This window comes from Trichechus manatus, unplaced genomic scaffold (genome assembly GCF_000243295.1).
Source record: "Trichechus manatus latirostris isolate Lorelei unplaced genomic scaffold, TriManLat1.0 scaffold00135, whole genome shotgun sequence".
Taxonomy (NCBI): domain Eukaryota; kingdom Metazoa; phylum Chordata; class Mammalia; order Sirenia; family Trichechidae; genus Trichechus; species Trichechus manatus.
In genome coordinates, this window is record NW_004444071.1 from 2,496,928 (window position 1) to 2,520,319 (window position 23,392).

Below are 23,392 nucleotides of genomic sequence, written 5' to 3' on the forward strand. Positions count from 1 at the left end.
AAATGAAATGACATTTTAAAATATCATCCCTTTCTTTACAAATTGAATATAAGCTCTGAAGCATCTAGACCAAAACAAGCTGATCTCTTGTGGCCGTAAGCAACTTTAACGTGTACTTGACAGGACCGAGACGCTAGCCTTTCATCTTGTAATCTTGCTCATTACAGCACCAGCTAGCGCAAGTTAGCAGGGCAAGAAGTCATAGACATGTGGCTTTTAAGCTCTACAGAAGAGACAAACTATACAGCATTCCAATGCCTAATGTGGCTAATTGCAAATAAGGTACTGCATTAAGTATGTTACCTATAAAATGTAACAATTTGGGGGGAATGGTAGAAAAGCATACCTACCTGGTCAGAAATTCAACAACAGCATCACCCAGGAACTCCAATCGTTCGTTGTGGTTAATCCTAGAGTGAGAATACAAAAGATCATTTAAAATAGCATTTATTTACATTCCCTCCCTCTGCTAAAAGAAAAGGACACAGAAGAGTTAGTTCTTTTAGCAATCAAAAGACCCTACCTTATTCCTCCTAATCAAGAGCACCAACCACCATCTTAGCCTGGAGGTTATCAGTGTCTGCCCAGAGAGAACCCTGGTGGTGCAATGGTTAAGCAGTCGGCCGCTAACTGAAAGGTCGCCTGTTCAAGTCCACCAGCCGTTCCGCGGGAAAAAGATGTGGCAGTCTGCTTCTGTAACGATTACGGCCTTGGAAACCCTATGGGCAGTTCTACTCTGTCCTGTAGGGTCTCTATGAATCGGAATTTGACTCGACGGCAATGGTTTGCTTTTTTTTTTCATCAGGGCCTGCACAATGGGAAAGGGAGTATTCCAGCATACCATGTGGTACAGGCTTTCTAACCTGGGAGTTTCCTTCCCCTGGAAATCCGACTTAAAATTTTCCCCAGAAGTCAAGGAGATAAACCCCTAGTAATTGTGGGCTTAAGCATAACAACGATTGTGAGAACGGCACAGGATGAGGCAGTGCTTCATTCTGTTGTACATAGTGTCGTTATGAGTTGGAATTGGCTTGACGGCACATAACAACAACAATTGTGAAGCTTTCCACAGTAGTATCAGGTGGAGGAGAGAATGGAGACTGCATTCTAGTGAGGGTTAGAACTGAATACTGAAAAACGGGTCTTGGTACAACGTTCTAAGGACAGCTTCCCAATGCCCAAAGGCTAAACTCAACCTAGCAAGCACTGTCCTTCCAAATCCCAGCCTAACCCACTTTTTCACTTTCCACTGCCATCCTCTTGCACCTATGTACTGGGCTGCTGCTTCAAAACTGCCTGGTACTCTCTGAAAAGGTAGACCCTAAATACTCAGTGCCTCTGCTCAGGGCAAGATCTCTGCCGTCCTAGAGCTTTCCACTCTCCTCTGTACACCGGGTCACACTGAAAACCTACTCCTCCCTCAAGGCCCAGAAAAAGTGTTATTTCTCTACGAGACCCTGCCTAATTCCCTTCATTAAAATTAATCCTGCCTTCGCAGTGCACAGACCACCCTTTACTTATAATATCTTAATTTTATGACGAAGTCACATCTCACAGGGTGTTAGTTTTTCACATTAGAGGATAAGGCAGAAACAACCAGGAAAGCAGCCCACGGAAAACCTCCTCTGCCTCTCAGAAGTCCAACATGGCCATCTTCTCTCAGTCCTGAAGTAGATTACTGTCTCTTTGGTTAAGCATAGAACATGGCATGATCTAATCATTTAGGGCTTGCAAAGGCCACTCTGGCTGCTACAAAGGAATGGGTGCAGGAAGGAGAAGCCCTGAGGAGGAGGTAATTACAGTAGTCCCAGTGAGAGATGGTGGCGGCTTAGGCTGGGGAGATAATGGTGGAGGAGGTGAGAAACAGTCTGATTTGGGATACATTTTGGAGATACAGCTGAAAAGAACTGTTGAGAGTTGGAATTTGAGCGAATGAAAGAATGAAGAACGAAAGAAATGAATGAAGGCCGACCCCTAGATTTTAGCATAAGCAGCTAGGTGAAGCGTAGCGCCATTTACTGAGAAGGGAAAGACCACAGGAGAGCAGGTTTGGAGGAAGCACAGGAGTTGCATTTTAGATGTGTTAACTTTGAAAAGCCTATAAAATATCCAAATGGAGAGATACAATGAAGTGCCTGGTATATTAACCTATTGTTCACGTGTGTGTGTGTGTGTGAGGTATGTGTTAGGTGTCTTTGAGTCGCTTCTCACTCATAACAACCCCAGGTAGAACAAACAAAACACTGCCCAGTCCTGTGCCATCCTCAGAATCATCTGAGCCCATCGCTGCAGCCCCTATGTCTATCCATCTTGTTGAGGGAGGATCTTCCTCTTTTTCGATGACCCTCCACTTTACCAAGCATAATGTCCTTCTCCAGGGACAGGTCCCTCCTGGTAACACAGGTAAGGACAAAGCTTGGAATAAATCTTTAGGCATTGTTAATGTTTAGACAGTATTTAAGATGATGGAACTGGGGAGATAAGGCAGCTAGAGAAAAGAAGGGGTCCCAGGGTTGAGACCAGGGGAGTATCAAGGGTAAGGGGTGGAGCAGGAGAGCCAGCAAAGGAGAAGACTGGCCAGGGAGGTGGGAGGAAAAGCAGCCAGTATGTTATCCTCTGATCCAAAGAGAAGAACACAGTTCAAGAAAGGAGTGGTCAACTGTGCCCAGTGTTGCTTAGACTCAGGTAAGATGAGAACAGATCACTGATTCAGTCAGTGATCTGGGGACACTCCTGAGGACCTTGATGGGTAATCCCTGTGAAGTGGTGGAGGCAAACCTAATTAGAATAGGCTGAGGAAATGATGAGTTGTCTGAAGTTATGCAGGGAAAGAACCTGAGTGCTTGTTTCAGGGCTAGGTGCTACAAGAGAAAATCTGGAATTGAGGGATGTAGAACTGAAAGAATGAACAGAAAAGACGGACAGCATTAAAGAGGAAAGTGGGTACACTGAGCCCCTGGGATCTGAGCAAGGAAGGCAAGTAACAGGCCTGGACCTGACAGAAGCTGGCTCCCTGACTCCAGCAGCTTCCTTAAATATCTCTGACACAGACCCTCATCTTCTCAGCAAATTCAATAACTGACTATCAAGTCTAAACCTGTCTGGATTTCAAAGCCCAGTCCTTTATTACGTCTCATCATACCCACTCATGTTATCTACTTTCAATAGCAATTTTCAACTCCAATCTGGCTGATCTCCTCACTACATCATACACACATCACTCCTTCTCCCTTCCATGTTACTTCTTCCAAATGCTCATTCCTCAGCACCAGTTTCAGGTCAGCGGGGAAGGGGAAGACTGCCCTAACTACTGAAGATCAGGGGGATGCTGGCTAACTCCCACCATCCCCATTCCCACAACACTTAAACGTTTATCACTCGAATTATGACAAAATTACATACTATCTTGCTTTGTTCTCTGTTTCACATGTGCCAGTTTATTTTCCATATTTAAAGTCTCCCTATAGTTTCAGTATGTAGTAGAAAATAAAAAATACTTGTAAATTAAATGAATCTTGGCTACCGCATCATTTACTTGGGAATTCAGGTTCAGTTTTATATAATTTCACATATTTCACGAGTAGATTTATAGCCAAAAATGGAAAGTGGGAGGAAAAAAAGCAAAGCCATTCAATTTATAGCTATACTGAAGAATTCATAACCTAACAGTTTCCAAAAAAAACAAGTATCAGGCCCTTAAACATACTTTTCCTATTCTTACCAAATGTATACCAAAAAAACCAAACCCACTGCCATCGAGTCGATTCCAACTCATAACCCTACAGGACAGAGTAGAACTGCCCCATAGGGTTTTTAAGGCTATAATCATTACAGAAGCAGACTGCCACATCTCACTCCCATGGAGTAGCTGGTAGATTGGAACCACTGACCTTTCAGTTACCAGCTAAATGCTTTGACCACTGCGCCACGAGGGCTCCTTACCAAATGTACACTAGCTTTTAAAAGACATTTTATTTTTTGTTGCTACTCCATTAGCCAAGAGTGACTAAAAAGTTTCCCCGTGGAATAACATTGTATTTTTTAAATACTAGAATATATTCTTAAAAAATATATATATATTTTACAAGCTACTTGGTAATACAATTTTGCTTTCTATCAAATGCATCAGAACTCCAAAAGTGTCTCCATCATTCTTGAAGAAAGCATCAATGAATAGAGGCATCATTTAATAGTAAGATGAGGTTAACCCATAATTCCTCTGAATAACTTCAAGAAACCTAGTAAATTACTGTCCTGAGAGATGATGAACTAAGTAATGGTGAGCTTTTAAACAGTAGGAAATTAATATTACCCTATTCTTTTTCACAAACCAGTAAGACTGTAATAAAGGCCTGTTTTCTGTGGCAGAGACTTCATTTTCTTCCTAATAATTCAAAGTACTACAGAATAAAATCCCATCAACATGGACAGCAAGAAACTTTGGCAGGGAAAGTGAGTAGGGGCAAGCCATATTTGGATTTTCTAATGTTTTATTAAAGAATAATAAGACTTCTAGTCAAAGAGTAATAGCTGCTTTGGACTATATACTATTTTGAAGGACGTCACTACAGTGGCATAATTTTTGCTTAAATTTCTTTTATAAACTTCAGAGAAACAACAAATATGATTAGCGTTTAAAAAGCACAAAGTTAGAATATTAGTTTGTTAAAATAAAGGTCATGGTTCTAAACAGGTTTATTCATTAAATAATTTGCCCATATCCAGAAAATGTTTGTCTGTATCTACATTAGGGAGTCCTGATGAAGTAGTGCTTAAAGTGCTTAGCTGCTAACTGAAAGGTCGGCGGTTTGAACCCGCCAGCCGCTCCTCAGCAGAAAGATGTGGCAGTCTCCTTCCCTACAAATTTACAGCCTTGGAAACCCTACAGGGCAGTTCTACTCTGTCCTATTGGGTCACTATGAGTTGGAATTTGACTCGACGGCAGTGGGTTTGGTATCTACGTTATGACTTACCCGTTGCCGCTGAGTCGATTCCGACTCATAGCAACCCTACAGGACAGAGTAGAACTGCCCCACAGGGTTTCCAAGGAGGTGCTGGTGGATTCGAACTGCCAACCTTTTGGTTAGCAGCCTAGCCCTTAACCACTGCGCCACCAGGGCTCCACATTATGACTAAATTCTGGCAACAAGCCACAGACAAAAATAGGGATAAAACACCACTTTATTATTATACTGAACAATTCATAATCCAATATGGACAGAATGAACTGTTAGTCCTCGTTGACAGCAGTAGCAAATCTTTTGGTCCCTCTTCAATTGTTTACACTTCCTTTAATCATCCCTTTTACAAATACTAGCAAGCTCCAGGATGAGCTGTTTACTGAGCAATAAACACTCCATTTGTTTTTGAGAACTGAATCAACAGAGGCATTATGAAATCTAGATTAACTGCAGCATTTATACAGCACATTTTGTCTGAGGAATTCAAAGCACTTTATAAACCACAAATATCTCCCTGTAACAGTAAGTGCCATAAAGTGCATTTACTCTATGGAAAGCCATTTTGGGATGGGTCAAGTACAAGGGTATCAGCTAGAGGGAGGGACCAACAGTATTATCTCACCTTTGCATTCTAAGCCCCAAGTAGTGACTGGAATAGTAGAGAAATGGGCCTTGGAGGCCAGTCGATCCTTTCTCCCAGTTCAGGAATTCCTGCTACTCATTACATCTACCCAGATATTTGGGGCGTGGGGGTGTCAGAACCCCTGCATCTATGGAGCCCAGTTTAAACATCACTGGGTTTTAACTTGAAGCATTTAAGTCAGTAAATCCACCTAGTGGAATTCACATTTATTCAATGCATGTTGTTATCGTTACAGTTTTCTTAGATGCAAAATACTTATGTATAACTGACTGAAAAGACACTTTACAACTATCACTGCCTTAACTACACAGGCATTTATAAGTAGTCCATGCACGTCTCTCTGCTGGTCCAAGAGATTCTTATAACCCTAGCAGCAAAACTACCAATCAAAAAAAAAAAAAACAAAAAAAAAAAGAAAGAAAGAGCTGAGGCTGCTAGATACTCATTTCCCATTACCACTCTTCTGGCACTTCTTTCCCAAAGGTCTTACTGATAATACACGGATTACCTGAACCTTGCCAAATGCTCAATCCTTCAGAGACCCTTTGTATGATATTTCATCACAATTTGCATGAGTTAAAAATAACTATACAACTGAGATTCATGTGGTTAACCAGTGACACTTTTTAAAATTATGGGTGGCATATTCACTTAAGAGTTTATATTCATGATGCTGTCATAAAAGTTAATTCTTTTGTAGTTTTGATAAGCAGACAGGCTACTATTTATTAATGATAAGCCTTTGTGTCTTTTTGTAAATCCTTGCCCTCCCCAAATCAGATTAAGTAAGATACTAACCAGCCATTTAAACTTCCTCTGATGGCCCTGACCATGACTGTTCTTAATGCCTCAGTTTCCCTATTTCTACTCACTAAGTAAATAACCTCGGATAGCAGTAATATTATGAATGGAATCCTTTCATTCAATACTTATTTACTGAGCACCTGCTCTGTGAAAGGCATTCGTTACAAAAGAAAAAAAATGTTTTTTAATGATAGGACCATAAACCTTCAAAGGGCTTACAGTATAGTAAAGAAAATTAGCCCCAAGACACAATTATAATACACAAGAGAATCAAAATATGTACCATAAAACATATAAAGGCAGGATTTAGACAGGATGTTAGAGGCATCCTAGAGCTAATATCCAATGACTACCGGCATACAGGGAAAGGAGAGGGTATTCCTGGGCAACAGTAAACACTTCAGTCTTACTGGTGTATAGAAAGCCACACGGAAAAGAAAGCTGTGCTGGGGCCAGGTCATGAGAGCTGGGATTGCCATTAGGAAGGTACAGACTGTTTTCAGTAGCTAATGAGATGTCCCAGAAAGTTTTCAAGCAAGTTACAGCTAAGAACTAGAGTTGAGGCACCAAAAACGGCAAGATGACTGATTGTGGAGGCAATCTGGTAGGCTGCAGTGACTAACCGCCCTATAGGATTGGAGAAGGATTGCTCTCAGAGGGAACTGGAGGAGGAAGAAGTCAGCCAAGAGCTTCTCCTCTGTGCCCTTTCCTCTGCCCTCCCCTGCTCATCTTCCCATTCAGTACCAGAAACAGATCCCCAACCACCTACTAGCGTGTTCTCTCCCTCTCTCTCCTCTCTCTCCATCTCTTTACTCACTCACTCCCTCTCTCCCTTCTCAAGTCTCAAAATTCTGAGCAAGCTTGCTTGGGGAGGAGATAGAATGACTGACAGTTGCATTTTTATAATATCTGCTTCAAAGATAAACAAACACTTCCAAGGAGCAGAGACTGCTGCATGCCATTTTACAATCGCAACCTAAGAACAAATGCGAGAGGACAGATTGTTTCAAGTGAACTCAATTATTCGACTGCACGGTATAAAACTGACCGCTAATCTCTGAACAACAACCGCACCCAGCCTTCGCCCCAAAACAGTTTTGTGTGTACTTGTGGTTTTTATCCTCCACTGAAGAAGCACTTAAAACCAGTCTCCCTTCTATTAAGTTATTTATGTTTACAGCACTCTCAGCCCATCCCAGGTAGTTACACCTCCTGGCGAGCGGGGGCTGTCTCTGCCTTGCCTTTAGATCTCCTGAAATGCCTACAAACTGCCACAAACTGAAGAGGTGCTAGATAAATGTCCGTTTAATTAAACGTGAATGAAGCTTCTTAACCACAGCTTCCAGCACGGGCACAGCTGTGGACTGCTAGACAGCACCAGTGGACCCTGGAGGCCGAGGCTGGGAGGCGCTTTCTGAATAGAAACTTGGGGTCACCTCTGCATCAGCAAGAAGATCATATGCACAGCAAGAGGCTCTCAACACAAGCAGCAAAGCCAGGTGTCAAAGATCAGGAGAGATTATTTTGTTTATTCTCTGTCAATGTACCATTTTCAAAACCGTAAATTCAGAAATACCACAGCTTCCCCGATATCATTCCCTTTGCCACAGTAAAAAAGCCATCCCTTTGTAAACAAAGAGTAAAAGAAAACATAAATAAATCATGAGGTATGAAGAGTGCTATCAAAAGACATCATTTACATACCAATGACTGTGATTGGGGTAGATGAGACCAAGAACATTTAAACTGTGTTTTCATCGCTGAAAAGCAAGTATCTATACTGCGTGTGGACCCTGGTGGCGCAGTGGTTAAGAGCTCGGCTGCTAACCAAAACGACGGCAGTTCGAATCCACCAGCCGCTCCTTGGAAACCCAATGGGGCAGTTCTACTCTGTACTATAGGGTCGCTATGAGTTGGAATCGACTAGACGGCAACAGGTTATAACGTGTGTAACTGTGTTAAAGGTGCTGATGGGTATTCAGAATTCCACTAACTAAAATACTGAACTGGTCATTCGGAGACTCTACAGTGTAACAGGGTAACGTGAAACCATGATCACAATATCACAATATCCCTGAGGGTGTGATTAACAGTTCTTAATCGGACAGCTCTTTTCTGAGGCTTCTAACCTGAATTTTCAAGTTTTGTCCTGCCTTTCTTTTTCCTTCTTAATTGAAGAGGAAAGGTAGTTTGGTTTATAATAACCTCCAAGGAGGGCAAGTCAAGGCAAAGTGACAAAGTAAGGCAGTGGTATCTGAAGAAGAAGGTAGAAAAGGAAGCTGGGTCAGCCATGGCTGGCAATTGTCTTGGCTGCAGAGGTCAGTTAGCAACTGAAGCAACTGTCTCAACTCTCCCTGTCACTTTTAACCCTACTCTAAGTGCTCAGCTACTAACCAAAAGTTTGGTGATTCGAATCCACCCAGAGACTCCTCAGAAGAAAGGCCTGGGGATCTATTTCTGAAAGATCACAGTCACTGAAAACCCTATGGGAACACAGTTCTACTCTGAAATGCATGTGGTTGCTATGAGTTGGAATCAATTCCGGTTTTTTTTAACCCACCTTTAATCTTTCCAAGACTGGATCCCTAGAGTGACAAGCACTGCTATTAACTTCCAAGCCACCATATTAAAAAGAGCAATCTCCTATACTTCACACACCAAGATAATCCACCAAGAGAGCAACATGAGGGCCTCATCAGTCAATTGGGCATTTGCTTACAGTCAGTTTTCCAGGGGTGTTAATGGGTTTTCATAGACCTTGCCCATTTCCTTCCCAGATCTTCAGGGGCTCAAGGGTACACAAAAATGACTATTAATATAAGAAAGTATCTTTTAAAATTAAGAAATAAAAAAAGTTACTGTATAACTTTCCAACTCATTATATGAGGCTGTATTATCCTAATACTGAAACCAGACAATGACATCACAAGAAAATTACAGAACAATATCTCTTTTGGAAATAAACGCAATAATCCTCAACAACATACTAGCAAGCTGAACCCAGCAACAAATAAAAAGGATTATACCAACACCAAGTGGGGTTTATCCCAGGCATGCAAGTTCGGTTTAACATACGAAAATCAATCAATGTAACACACCATGTTAACAGAATAAAATGTAAAACCCACAAACATCTCAACAGATGCAGAAAAATCATTGAACAAAATTCAACACCGCTTCATGACAAAAACACTCCACAGACTAGAATTAGAAAGGAACTTCCTCAACCTGATAAACGGCATCTCTGGAAAACCCACAGACAATATCATACTTAACGGTGAAAGAGTGAATGCCTTCCCCCTAGTACCAGAAATAAAACAAGAATGTCTGCTTTTGCCACTTCTATTCAACACTGTACTGGAGGGTCTAGCCAGGGCAAGTAGGCAAGGAAAAGCAATAAAAGGCATTCAGATTGGAAAGGAAGAAGTAAAATTATCTCTACTTGCAGATGACATGATTATGCATATAGAAAACCCTAAGGAATCCACTAAAAAAAACTATTAGAACTAATAAATGAATTCAGCAAGGTTGCAGGATACAAGATCGATAAACAAAATCAATTGTATTTCTATACACTTGCAATGAACAATGTGAAAATGAAATTAAGAAAACAATTTGATTTATAATAGTATCAAAAAGAATAAAATACCTAGGAATAAACTTAACAAAAGACGTGCAAAATTTATACTCTGAAAACTACAGTCATTGTTGAAAGAAACTAAATACCTAAATAAATGGAAAGACATTTCGTGTTCATGGATTACAAGACATAACATTACTAAGATGGTTGATGTGTTGTTGTGTGCCATCAAGTTGATTCCAACTCACAGCAACTCTATATGACAGAGTAATGGTTCCCAAATTAATCCACAGATTCAACACAACCCCTATCAAAATTCCAGCTGAACTTCTTTGCAGAAATTGACAAGCTGATCCAAAAATTCATACGGAAATACAAGGGACCCAGAAGAGTCCAAACAATCTTGAAAAAGAACAGCATAACTGCAGACTCACACTTCTCAATTTCAAAACTTACTACTACAAAGCTACAATAATCAAGACAGTATGGTACTGGTATAAGGACAGACATATGTATCAATGGAATAGAGTCCAAAAAATAAACCCTCATTTACAGGCAATTGATTTTTGACAAGGGTACTAAGACAATTTAATGGGGAAAGAACTGTCTCTTCTATAAATGGTGCTGAGACAACTGGATCTCCATACACAAAAGAATGCAGTTGCGCCCCTACATCACACCACCTACACAAATTAACTCAAAATGGATCAGACATCTAAATGAAACACCTAAAACTATAAAACTCTAAGAAGAAACAGAGGCATAAATCTTCGTGACTTTAGACTAGGCAGTGGTTTCTTAGACATGACATCAAAAGTATAAACAACAAAACAAAAAAATAAACTGGACATCATCAAAATTAAAAACTTTTGTGTGTCAAAAGACAGCATCAAGAAAGTGAAAAGACAGCTGACCCACAGAATGAGAGAAAATGTTTACAAATTATATATCTGATAAGGGACTTTATCTACAGAATATGAAGAACTATTATAAGTCAATAATAAAAAAATAAATAGCCCAATTAAAAATGAGAAAAGGATCTGAATAGATATTTCTCATGATATAAGAAGATATTCAAATGGCCAATGATCACACAAAAATATGTACAACATCATTAACCATCAGGGGGATGCAAATTAAAACTCACAACGAGGTAACACTTCACATCCTCTAAGAAAGCTACAATCCAAAAGACAGATAGTAACAAGTGTTATTAAAGATGTGGAAAAAATGTAACCCTAAACACTGCTGATGAGAATGTAAAATGGTGCAGCACTTTGGAAAACAGCCTGGCAGTTCCTTAAAAGGTCAGACACAGAGCTACCATATGACCCAGTAATTCCACTCCTAGGTAAATACCCAAAAGAAATCAAAACATATGTCCACACAAAAACTTGTACATGAGTATTCACAGCAGCATTATTCATGATTATCCCAAAGTGAAAACAACACAAATCCTCATCCACTGATAAATGGATAAATAAAATAGTATAAACTTATAGCATGGAACGTTATTCGGTGACAAAAGGAAAGTACTGATATATGCTATAAAATGGTTAAACCTTGAAAACATTATGCTAAGTGAAAGAAGATAGTCACAAAGAACCACATATTATAAGACTATATGAAGTGTCCAGAATAGGTAAATTCATAGAAATTGAAAGCAGATTGGTGGTTGTTTAGGGCTGGATGGGATGCGGAGAGGGGTGGTGCGAATGGGTACGGATAGGATTTCTTTCCGGAGTGATGAAAATGTTCTAATACTGATTGTGGTAATGGTTGAATAACTTTGTAAACACAGTAAAAACCGTTGAATTGCACACTTTAAGTAGGGGAATTGTATGGTACATGAATTACATCTCAATAAAGCTATTACAAAATAATCTACTTCACCTTGAAGGAGTTGGGTCATCTTGGCCAAGGCGTGACATAATATTTATTAAGGTGTTAATTCCTATTAAAAAAATAAAATACATATACACAAGTAAATACTGGTAGAAGCATTCTAGGGTCAACGTATCAAACGTAGAAAGAAAATTTTCTACCTCATTACAATTTGACTTTAAAAGGTTTAATATCTGCATGTCTAAAAATTTGATAAACTTATTAAAAACACTCAACAGGAGAAAGAAATTTTTCTAAAAAATTTATCCATCCTTATTCTAATACTCTCAGCTCAAGTGAATGCTATTATTTATGGGTCAGGAAGCACTGGGAGGATGAGAGGATGAAGCAGTCACCCAGGGAACCATTCCCAGTGAGGATATAATTTACAACATTGGGGAATACAGGCCAAAACACAAAAACCATCTAAACATACCTTTTTTCCGCATGTGCATGTGATGAACTTTTCTGTCTCCGTATTTGGGCTGCCGAATCCCACAGTTAGACAAAGAATTCCTGGCATGATCAGGATTCATCCCAAAATTTAAGTGATGACTCGGGTGAGTCATGGCCAGCTAAAATTGAAATAAGCTCAGTCTTAAAAACTCGGCATAGATGCACCATCTTTTTAATCATCCCAAATGAAATGAGAAAGGGATCTGTCTATCCAGTGGAATTTTAACCCCTGACCTTTCCATTTTAGGAGGCTTGGTGGTACACTGGTTAAAGCACTCGGCTGCTAACCAAAAAGTCAGTGGTTTGAATTCACCAGCCATTCTGTGGGAGAAAGATGTGGCAGTCTGCTTCTGTAAAGATTACAGCATTGGAAACCCTGTGGGGCAGTTCTACTCCATACTATAGGATTGCTGTGAGTTGGAGTCGACTTGATGGCAACGGGTGTGTTCAGTTTCCATTGTATCTCCTCAAGTGTCAAATTTCCAGGACTCTGGTGTAAGTACTCTTCCAAAGACACATCTAAAAATCCACATCTTTCAGAGGATAATCAGAATACTGAGCACCTAGAAAGAAGAGCCTTAAAGAAGGAAAAGCTGAGAGGGCTGAGTTGGAAAGAGAAATTTTAGCTGTAGCCTATTTCTTTAGGGACGGCCTCAAAAAAAAAAAAAAAAAAAGGCGAGAGGGCTTGAAAGCGGCAGAAGCAACCAGGGTAGAGTAATAGAGTTGTTTCTGAAAGTCCTTGTCACCTCCCAGTATAGAGAACCCAGTGCACTATTTGTAACTTGCAAGATGAATTGCTCCCATCTTGCTTTTATGTGAGTTTACAGAGAGTAATTCTTACCTGTAACAGACAACGATCTTGGAAAGTATATCCTATCAACTTGTCCAGATGCATTAGGCACTGATGGTAGCGGATATGATGGGTCAAAACAGGCAGCATCATTGCGTGCTAGGAAAAAGGAAAAAAAACCAAAAACCTCAATATAAAAACACTTCACATATTTTACAACAGACAAGAACTCTTTCATACCCCAAATTCCACCACAAAGTCCTGACACTGTTTACGGGCTGCATGGCATCCTGGAGAGCCCCCAGGAGGGACAGTGTACTGGAGTTGTTAAGGGCATGGTCTCTAGAACCAACATGCCTAGGTTCAAATCCTGCTCTGTCATTTATTCACTGTGTGACTTGGGGTAAGTTATTTAACCTCTCTGCCTCAGTTTCCTCATCTGTAAAATGGAGATAATAACAAGAGTAGCTGCTTCCAAGGGTAGTTGAAAGGATTATGAGTGAAAACAAAAAACTGCTTAGAACAAGGCCTGTTAGCCCTCATTTAAGCAGTAATAGACCTGGTTCCATCAGTATTCAGCAGGGTAGCCTCAAGTAAGCCACAGGAATTTCTGTGCCTCCTTCTCTATCTTTAATTATAAGGGAATAGGTTAGGATTCATTAATACTGACTTTTTTAGGATCAAGGCACTTGAAAATCTAAGGAAAATTACGTTTTCCCTCAGAAAAAGGTCCACGTGCACAGTCATATGCAATGTTAACGGGTTCACAGACCTCTAAAACCCATCCCTATCCTAAGACTTTTCAACCAGCTGACCTCCAATGGCCATTCTAGATTTAATATTTAATGATCTAGCATTCTGAGAACAACTTTTATAAAACCACTGATACAATTAATAAGGAACTGGAGGACATGAAACATATTTTTGTTTTAATCACTTTTCATTTGGCTATAGATTCCTTACTGGGAGATCATGTTATACAAGAGATATCTTCTTCTTCTCTTTAACAATGTTTTCCTAGAACTCAAGAGAATGAAGGCGGCATTCTTATTCATCAGAACCTGGAGGATGGGTACAGCCGAAAGCATGAGTGACATCTGGTTTGTATCATTTCAGGCTTCGAAGTATTTTAAGCTGGTATTATTTAAGAATATATGGGAATGGATTTACTTGAAACTACAGAAATTCGTTTCCTGATTGACTTAAGAAGAAAGATCAGTTCTTCCAAATAGGATCTCTAATCAATGAAACTCCTTCTTTCCACTTTAATTCAATAAAAACATATCGAGCACTTCCACGTGCAAGGCCTTACAATAGTTGTGGGAGATAAAAGAGGTGAAAACACTCTTTTTTGCCCTCAAGGGCTTTTCAGAGATACACCATTCTGATTTGAATTATTGGCACTTTGTCCACTTTGTATTTTTTGAGTGCTGTATTAAAAAAACATACCAATATGGAAACAAAGTATACAGTCAAAGTATAATACAGTTTTCCAGCCATTTCAATTTCAGGAAGCCCAAGGGAGTTGATATAGTAGATGGCACATGAAGACTTCTAAAGCATGAACTCAAACTCATGTCCTGTTTAATATTTCCTGTGAAAGGTGAATCATTACCCATTAGGAAAATTTCACCCTCTTTAGAGTTCTCTGATTATTAGAAAATTACCTCTAACTTGGACCCTAATCTGTTTCTTTGGAGGTTTACCTCTTTGATCTTAGTTTTACTTTCAGAGACAAAAAAAAAAAAAAAAAAAAAAATACATTTAATGACACGATCGTCGTATCTGAGTTCTTATGACTCAAGGTTCAAACACACAAGAAAACATTCTTTGATGGTTATGAGGGTGTGAGGGAGGGAGAGGGTTATTCACTAACTAGACAGTAGACAACAATTATCTTAGGTGAAGGGAAGGACAGCACACACTACAGGGGAAGTCAGCACAACTGGACTAAACCAAAGCTAAGAAGTTTCCTGAACACAACCAAACACTTCGAGGGACACAGTAGCAGGGGCAGAGGTCTAGGGACCACGCTTTCAGGGGACATCTAGGTCAATTGGCATTACAAAGTCTATTAAGAAAATGTTCTACATCCCACTTTGGTGAGTGGCATCTGGGGTCTTAAAAGCTAGCAAGTGGCCATCTAAGACGCATCAATTGGTCCCAACCCACCTAGAGTAAAGGAAAATGAATAACACCAAAGTCATAAGGAAAGTATTGGTCCAAGAGACAGAAAGTGCTACATAAACCGGAGACTGCATCAGCCTGAGACCAGAAGAACTAGATGGTGCCCAGCTACCACCAATGACCGTCCTGACAGGGAACACGACAGAGAGTCCTTGATGGAGCAGGAGAAAAGTGGGCTGCAGAACTAAAATTCTAGTAAAAAGACCAGATTTAATGGTCTGACTGAGACTGGAGAAACCCTAGAAAGCATGGACCCTGGACTCTCTGTCAACCCAGCACTAAAAACATTCCCGAGGCCAACTCTTCAGACAAAGATTAGACTGGACTATGGGACATAAAATGATACTCGTGAAGAGTGTGCTTCTTAGCTCAAGTAGATACATGAGACTAAATGGGCAGCTCCTGTCCAGAGGTGAGATGAGAAGGCAGAGAGGGTCAGGAGCTGGTTGAATGGACACAGGAAATCAGGGGTGGGAAGGAGGAGTGTGCTGTCACAGTTAGGGAGAGCAATTCGAGTCACATAACGTTGTATGTATAAATTTTTGTATAAGAGACTAACTTGAATTGCAAACTTTCACTTAAAGTACAACAATAAAATAAAATGAAAAAAGAGTTCTTATGGAAGATTGTGAGAAAATGGTAGTGTGTAGTTTTTAAATCTGTTCAAAGCCCCTCATAAAAATAGAGCAATTAAAATTGCAAAACCAAACAGCTATGAACAATATCTACATAAAAAAACAGATGACAAGGTATCCCCTATAACCCACCAAATAGGAATAAGAGAGAAAAAAGACCGATGTGGTTTCAGCATCTGTATGAGAAAAAACAAAGAAAGAGAGCAACAGGGCTTCTGATTTTGGATTTCTTCCAAGGATGGAAGAAACCCAAAATTAACAACAGGTACTTACTGGCAATATGACCAAAACCAGAGAGGGCTCTGCAGAATCCAATTCGCTGGATGAATAGAAAGGACAGTCTAACAGTGCTGGAGAAGCCTGGGCCCTATAAACACTCAAAACTAAAAACCAAAGCTCCCTTCCAAGGTAAAGCCCCACAGTGAGGAGAAGATGCTGGGAGTAAAGCCCACATTTAGCAAGAGAAGGACAATAAGGGAAAAGGAAAGAGAAGTAGCAGATAAAAGAAGAGGAGGCAAGAGAGAGGCCAGATCCCAAATAGTATGAAGCCGTAAATTTTACCACTTTTCAAAAACAGAAGTAGGAGCTCTAAAACCATGAAGTTATCCTGACTCACACTTTCTACCTAAAAGTACAGGAAAATATTTCACTTACTTGAACTTATTTAATGTAAAGAGTAATATAAAAAGAGCATGATCAAAGCCAAAGTTTTTATAAGAAAAAGGAGTAGAATAACATCCCTACTAATGTTAAAAACATGTCAGAAACATGTCAACAAACCATATAAAAACTGTAAACTAATATTCTGAAACAAGCTAAAAGAAATTAAGAAAATAGCAACATTAGTAAAAGAAAACTACAAACAAGATTTAAATTCAGAGGAGGTTACTGGGGGAAAGAAAAATTTAAAAAGAGACAACAAGTCTCAGGAAAAAATTAGACTAAAAGGAAATTTATCACTTCAGAAATGAAGACTAAACTAGAACACAAAAGCAAACTAATCCTACAAATAGTGCCCTTGAGAAATAAAAAATGGAAGAGAGAAAAACTTGAAGAAAAAAAAATTAAAAAGATACGAAGGATTCAGAGAAAATCATATATAGAAGATAAGCAAGGAAGATACAAGATACATATAATAGGAGTCCCTAAAGAAGAAAACCTAAACAGTGGAACACAATAATAAAATGTGCAATACAAGAAAACTTTCCTGAGATAAAAGACAAGTTTAAAGTGTATAAGAAAGGTAATATGGCCTATTTGAAAATGTTCATCAAAAAAAGCTGAGACATAGTCTATTTAAACTATTGATTCTTTAAAGAAAGAAAAAAATCACTCGAAAACGCAGGCTAAAGGACCATGTCACTTATGAAACCAATATTGTTATCACACTTTCAACAGCAGTGCTTTATGCCAGAAGGCAATTAGAACTAATTTCAGATATTAAAGGAAAGAGAATATGACTTGTAGATTTTATGTCTAGCCAAGTTGACCTTTAAATATAAAGGTCAGAGACAAAGTGTTAAGAAGATGCAGAAACTCAAGGCCTATTATTCCCATCTAGAAAATGAGTCTCGGAGAGCCAAAAAAAAAAATAAAGAGAGAGAGAGACAGACTGACAAAAAAACTGGTGATTATTTCCTTCAAACATAAATTTGCCTACAGATAATCATAAGTAGTCAGTATTATGTCAATATTACGTGAAATGGCTAAAAAAATCTAACATAGCTATAGTACAACCCTCAGAAAATGAGAGGAAATGAGAAGTATATGGACAGCAGGATGAGCTCGCTGTTTGTCTTATAGCTATTAATTTGCAGTAAAAGGATATTACTTCAAATCAGATGCCAGGTGAAAAGGAGGAGCACGAGAAGAAGCAGATACTATGTTCAACAACAGACAATAAGATGCATATATTAGGGAGGAGGAAAAAGGGGAGGGGAAATATGGCAAGGGAAGAGAGAAGTGTCATCATACTAGAAACATAACCATTAGAACAAATATATAAGCCTTCCTAAATATAAAAAGAGATAAAGGAGGGAAAAAAGCAAATAAAATACATGACATAGTGACTACACAACATAAAACAATTTGACAGAGTTGAGGCTAAACATATAAATAATCTCTATCATTACTATAAAGTGAAGTCTTCATATATTGTTAAGTAAAAAAAAAATCAAGGCAGGGTGATTGTGGACCTAAATTTTTAATTTCATTTAATTTTAACTAATTTAAACAGCTACATGAGGTGAGCGGTACCATACTGGAAAGTTCAGTTTTAGATCTAACTACCAATTTATATTAAAGTTGTCAATGATTTCATTTTACTTGGATCCACAATCAAAGCCCATGGAAGCAGCAGTCACGAAATCAAACAACATACATTGGGCAAATCTGCTGCAGAAGACCTCTTTAAAGTGTTAAAAAGCAAAGGTGTCACTTTGAGGACTAAGGTGTGCCTGACCCAAGCCATGGTATTTTCAATCGCCTCATATGCATGCAAAAGCTGGACAGCGAATAAGGAAAACCAAAGAAGAATTGATGCCTTTGAATTATGGTGTTGGTGAAGAATACTGAATATATCATGGACTGCCAGAAGAATGAACAAGTCTGTTTTGGAAGAAATACGGCCAGAGTGCTCCTTGGCAGCGAGGATGGTGAGACTTTGTCTCATGGACTTTGGACACGTTATCAGGAGGGACCAGTCCCTGGAGAAAGACATCATGCTTGGTAAAGTAAAGGGTTAGCAAAAAAGAGGAAGATATGGATTGACACAGTGGCTGCAACAATGGGCTCAAACACAGCAACGATTGTGAGAATGGCGCAGGACTGGACAGTGTTTCATTCTGTTGTATACAGAGTCGCTATGAGTCGGAACACACTCAACGGCTCCTAACAACAACAACAACAACCAACTTATAGGAAATACAAGGAATAGAAGCACATGTTAAATAACATAAAGTTACAACCTGCAAAATCCAGATTCTAGAAACTCGACAGAACAAATGATGTAGTTTCTTCAACAATAACAATAAAAATTGCAAGGAAAGAGAGATAAATGGAATGAGAAGCTATAGATTAAAGAGACTTAAAAGACTAATCGCAATATATGGATCTTACTTCGATCCCAATTTAAACAAACAGACTGAAATAAATTTGATAATCAGGATAAGGTAAACATTAACTAGATATCAACAGAAATGCTGTTAACTGTTGAAGCTGAGTAATAGGTATATCAAGTTCCTCATACTTCTCTCTACTCTTGTATATGTTTGAAATTTTTCACAATGAAAATATAATACGAATGGTTCTTTAATCAAGTCGGTAGACTTTAAACAAAAATTTTGTCTGCCTTTATAAGTAGTGCTACATCTACAGTGAAAAATCAAGTATCTCAAATGATCCAAACCTCACAATCCCCTTGTTAACAATAACTGTGTCAGCCACCTGCCTCTCAGTAGCTTCCTCTTCTAGTTCTAACCTGGAAAAAACCCATTGCCACAGAGTCAATTCTGACTCATAGCGACCCTGTAAGACAGAGTAGAACTGCCCAGTAGAGGTTCCAAGGCTGCAGTCTTCACAGAAACAGATTGCTACATCTTTCTCCTGCGCAGCAGCTGATGGGGTCAAACTGCCGACCTTCCGGTCAGAAGCCAAGTGTTTAACCACTGCGCCACCATGGCTCCTAACTTGAAAAATACTTCCTTCAATTTGTTGTCCAAAACCTTTTCATCCTTAAAGATGTTTCTTTTCACTCTTCAGTCATCCTCTGACAACTCACTGAGTTAGAATATCAGTAAGTTTGACAGTATATAGCAGCCTTGCATCACATTCCAGATAGTCACTCTAGGAAGACAGCATATTCATTAACTAGTCTAAATACAGCTCTCTCTCTACTCAATACAAATACCAACCACCACAACTCAGTTCTTCCTCTCAACACAAACAGCACATCTCCAGGTACCCAAGCCTTTCTTTTTCTTCTCAAGGAGTTATTTAAAAAAAAAAACCAACCAACCAAACCCGTTGCTGTTGAGTTGATTCAGACTCATAGCGACCCTACAGAACAGAGAAGAAATGCCCCATAGCGTTTCCAAGGAGTGGCGGGTGGATTAGTAGTCAAGCTCTTAACCACTGTGCCATCAGGGTTCCATATACTGTCCCCCAATTTTGCATGAACCTCAAACTGGTTATATGATCATAATGGTACAGATTCTTTGCTCCTTTTTCAACATCTCTGTGGTCACATATATCCATTCTCTATTCTCATGATTCTGTTCACTGATTTCCATGGACCATCTCCTCAGCTAATCACAGGATGCCAATTACACCTTACTGTGCAAAACCCCATTCTTAAAAGTAAAGATCCTGTAGCAACAAGTTGCTTTTCTTTCTCTTCTGAGTGACAATACTGTCTTTTTCATCCTCAGATTCAGGTTCTGATTCCTGCTTTTTTCCTTCCATATTACCTAGAATTCACTCTAACAAGCATCAATAGATGGAGAATTCTTCAGTAATTTCTCTCAAAACATGGTGACCAGTCTGCATTTAGTTCCATACGGTTACAGGTCACGGGACCCACCCATAGGTTTTCAATCCCCTTAACACTGGTTGGGGCATCAGGAAGAATTTTTGAACCTGGTAATAATTCGTGACAACTTCTCTGGTTGGGGAAAATGTAATTGCAGGCTGAGCTGCTGGTATTTAGATAATTCCACCTTAAGATTTATCGCAACAGTTTTATCTCCTGCAGCAGCCAGCCAGAATCACAAAGTTTTTGCCAGCAGCCTACTAGCAATTATCACTAACGAACAGTAGGTTTTGTATCAGTGAACTACCAAACAAGACAGAAACACCTCTAAGGATTTGAGAGAGGCACTCAGCCTTTTTCCCCTTAAAGCTAAGTTTGAGCCTATCTGTTCATAGGCTTCAGGATTATTCGAAGTATCCAGTGTATAATTTCACTTAACTGTTATTCCTTGGTCAATCAGATTCTTACTCTTCATTATCAAAATATTAAATTCATCTGTTTTGAATGTTTTCATTCACAAACTGTATGTATTATATGCCACCTGTCATCGTATTTGAGGAATACACACCAAATGAAAACATTTATTCTAGAATAAGAAATTATGTAATTATAGTTGCAGACCAATATTACTTATAAAAAACAAAACAAAAAGACACTATGTATCTCTAAAACAGCTAAAAATTTTATTAAATATCATTAAAATCTTTATAACCAAAATCATTAAGGACAAAGTAAACAATTTTAAAAAATCTAAAATTTATGACTTGTGGGCTGTCACCTGTGCAATGGACTATACATGTTCTAGGGATAAAAAACTACTACCTGATCCCAGAGATAAGAGCAAAGATAGTCTCCAAAATATATTCATAGAGGTTCACTCATTAATACTACACAGCAGGAAATTTTATCTGATTTCATTACGAAAGAACTAGAGGGAAAAGCTTTGTTGTCTCAACTGTTTACCTAAGCAATTTTTAAAAAAAAAAATTTTATTGTGATTTTGGTGAAAATTTACATAGCAAATTAGGTTCTCATTTAACAATTTCTATACATATTATTCAGTGACACTGGTTACAGTTTTCACAACATGTCTGCATTCTTGTTATTTCTATTCTGATCGTTTACCTAAGGGATTTTAAGGTAATAAAATTCAACCAAAACGTATAATTTAAGGGCAAGTGTTGTTAAGGACCTTTGTGCAGGGCATGTAAAATATCTGAGAATTTTAATACATAAAAATTCCTGGAAGCAAGAGGATAAAATATCTGTAGAATAACTCTTAGCTAAAATGCATCTAGAAGTTCTATGTTTATCAAAGGTTTTCTGTAGGATGTATCAGTAGGAAGGAAGCCTGTCTGACCTCTGATATGCAATCAGACAGCCCAAGAGAAAGCTAAAGGAGAAGCACTGGAAGTTCAAACACATGACACTGAACGGAGTAATGGCACAGTGGAGCTTGCACAGTCATGTTGTTTGATTAACCCTGTATTTACGAGAAAAATTACTACCTTAAAATCATTCTGGAAAGAGAGTTAAGAATAAACATACAAAAAACACTCATTGCAAAAATACTCATTTTGAGCCCAAAGACAGTTAACATTGCTAAGTTAATTTACCCTTGGCAATCTCCTCTAAGTCATTTTTGCTGGACTTTAGGGTTTTTGCATTTAAAATTTGAACTAGTTTGCTCCCATGTAATGACTTGATGAGTTGTTGTTGTTAGGTGTCACTGAGTCAGTTCTGACTCACAGCGACCCTATGTACAACAGAACGAAACACTGCCCCATACTATGCCATCCTCATGACTGCTGTTATGTTTGAGCTCATTGTTGAAGCCACTGTGTCAATTCACCTCGCTGAGGGTCTTCCTCTTTTTCGCTGATCCTCTACTCTATATCAATGACTTGATGAGTAGCACTACCAAATTCTCTCAAGGTGGTGATTCTATATGTCGATATTTTAAGCTCATTGCAGGTAAACCAATAGGAAAAAAAAATGTGCATGTGTGTATTTATATACATATAGAACATATATAGAGCCCTGGTGGCACAGTGGTTAAGCATTCAGCTGCTTACCAAAGGGTCGGCAGTTTGAATCCACCAGCCGCTCCTTGGAAACCTTACGGGGCAGTTCTCCTCTCCTATAGGGTCGCTATGAACCAGAATTGACTCAATGGCAATGGGTTTGGTTCTGGTTTTATATCATACATACATCTCAACACTAATAAAATTCTTAAGAAAAATAATCAACAATTCACATTCATAACTCCAAGAATATCTACTGATGACAAAATAATATTTAATATGCCAAAATAAACACTTTATCCATTCACCTAAGGCTGCTGCTGTAGCATGCTGTTGAGTCGATTCTGAATCATAGCAACCTTACGGGACAGAGTAGAACTGCCCCATAGGGTTTCCTGGGCTGTAATACTTATGTGGGCAGATTGCCAGGTCTTTTCTCCTGCGGAGCCACTGGGTGGGTCTGAACTGCCAACCTTTCCATTAGTAGCTGAGCGCTTAACCGTTGCACCACCAGGGCTCCCTTACCTATAGCTGAGAGCTACAGAATGCCTCCAGGATGATTTGGTTTTGGTGTGTAAGGAACTATTTACCAAAGCATGGTGGCGGGGGGGTGGGGTGTGGAGTCTAATAGGTCCCCTTGCCACTGCACTCTGATCTCTCTTGCTTCTACTTCCAGTGTCTTCTCATGTGGCTGGCTAGCTCATATTCTCATTCGTCTGCAGACTTTTTTTTTTTTTAAATAAACCACACAGCAATTCCTTCTGTATTGAGCATATGAACTCATAGGCAGCAATTTACATTCTTTATCAAGTCATTTACATGTGAGGGTAATTTTCCTGAAATCTGAAAAAGACTTCCATTAGGAGAACCAGAGAATGGAAGCATGGCTTTTAAACAGAT

General features: G+C 39.0%; 1 protein-coding gene across 1 annotated transcript in view; it reads right to left on the reverse strand.

Annotated features, from left to right (window-relative positions):
- The window catches only part of DROSHA (drosha ribonuclease III), a 153,334-nt gene that overhangs the window by 45,810 nt on the left and 84,132 nt on the right, over positions 1-23,392 (reverse strand). The window contains exons 19-22 of the mRNA XM_004385219.2: positions 13,170-13,277; positions 12,309-12,447; positions 11,882-11,942; positions 351-410 (exon numbers count right to left, since the gene is read on the reverse strand). Of these exons, the coding sequence (XP_004385276.1) occupies positions 351-410; positions 11,882-11,942; positions 12,309-12,447; positions 13,170-13,277 (368 nt within the window). The remainder of the gene's footprint in view (positions 1-350; positions 411-11,881; positions 11,943-12,308; positions 12,448-13,169; positions 13,278-23,392) is intronic.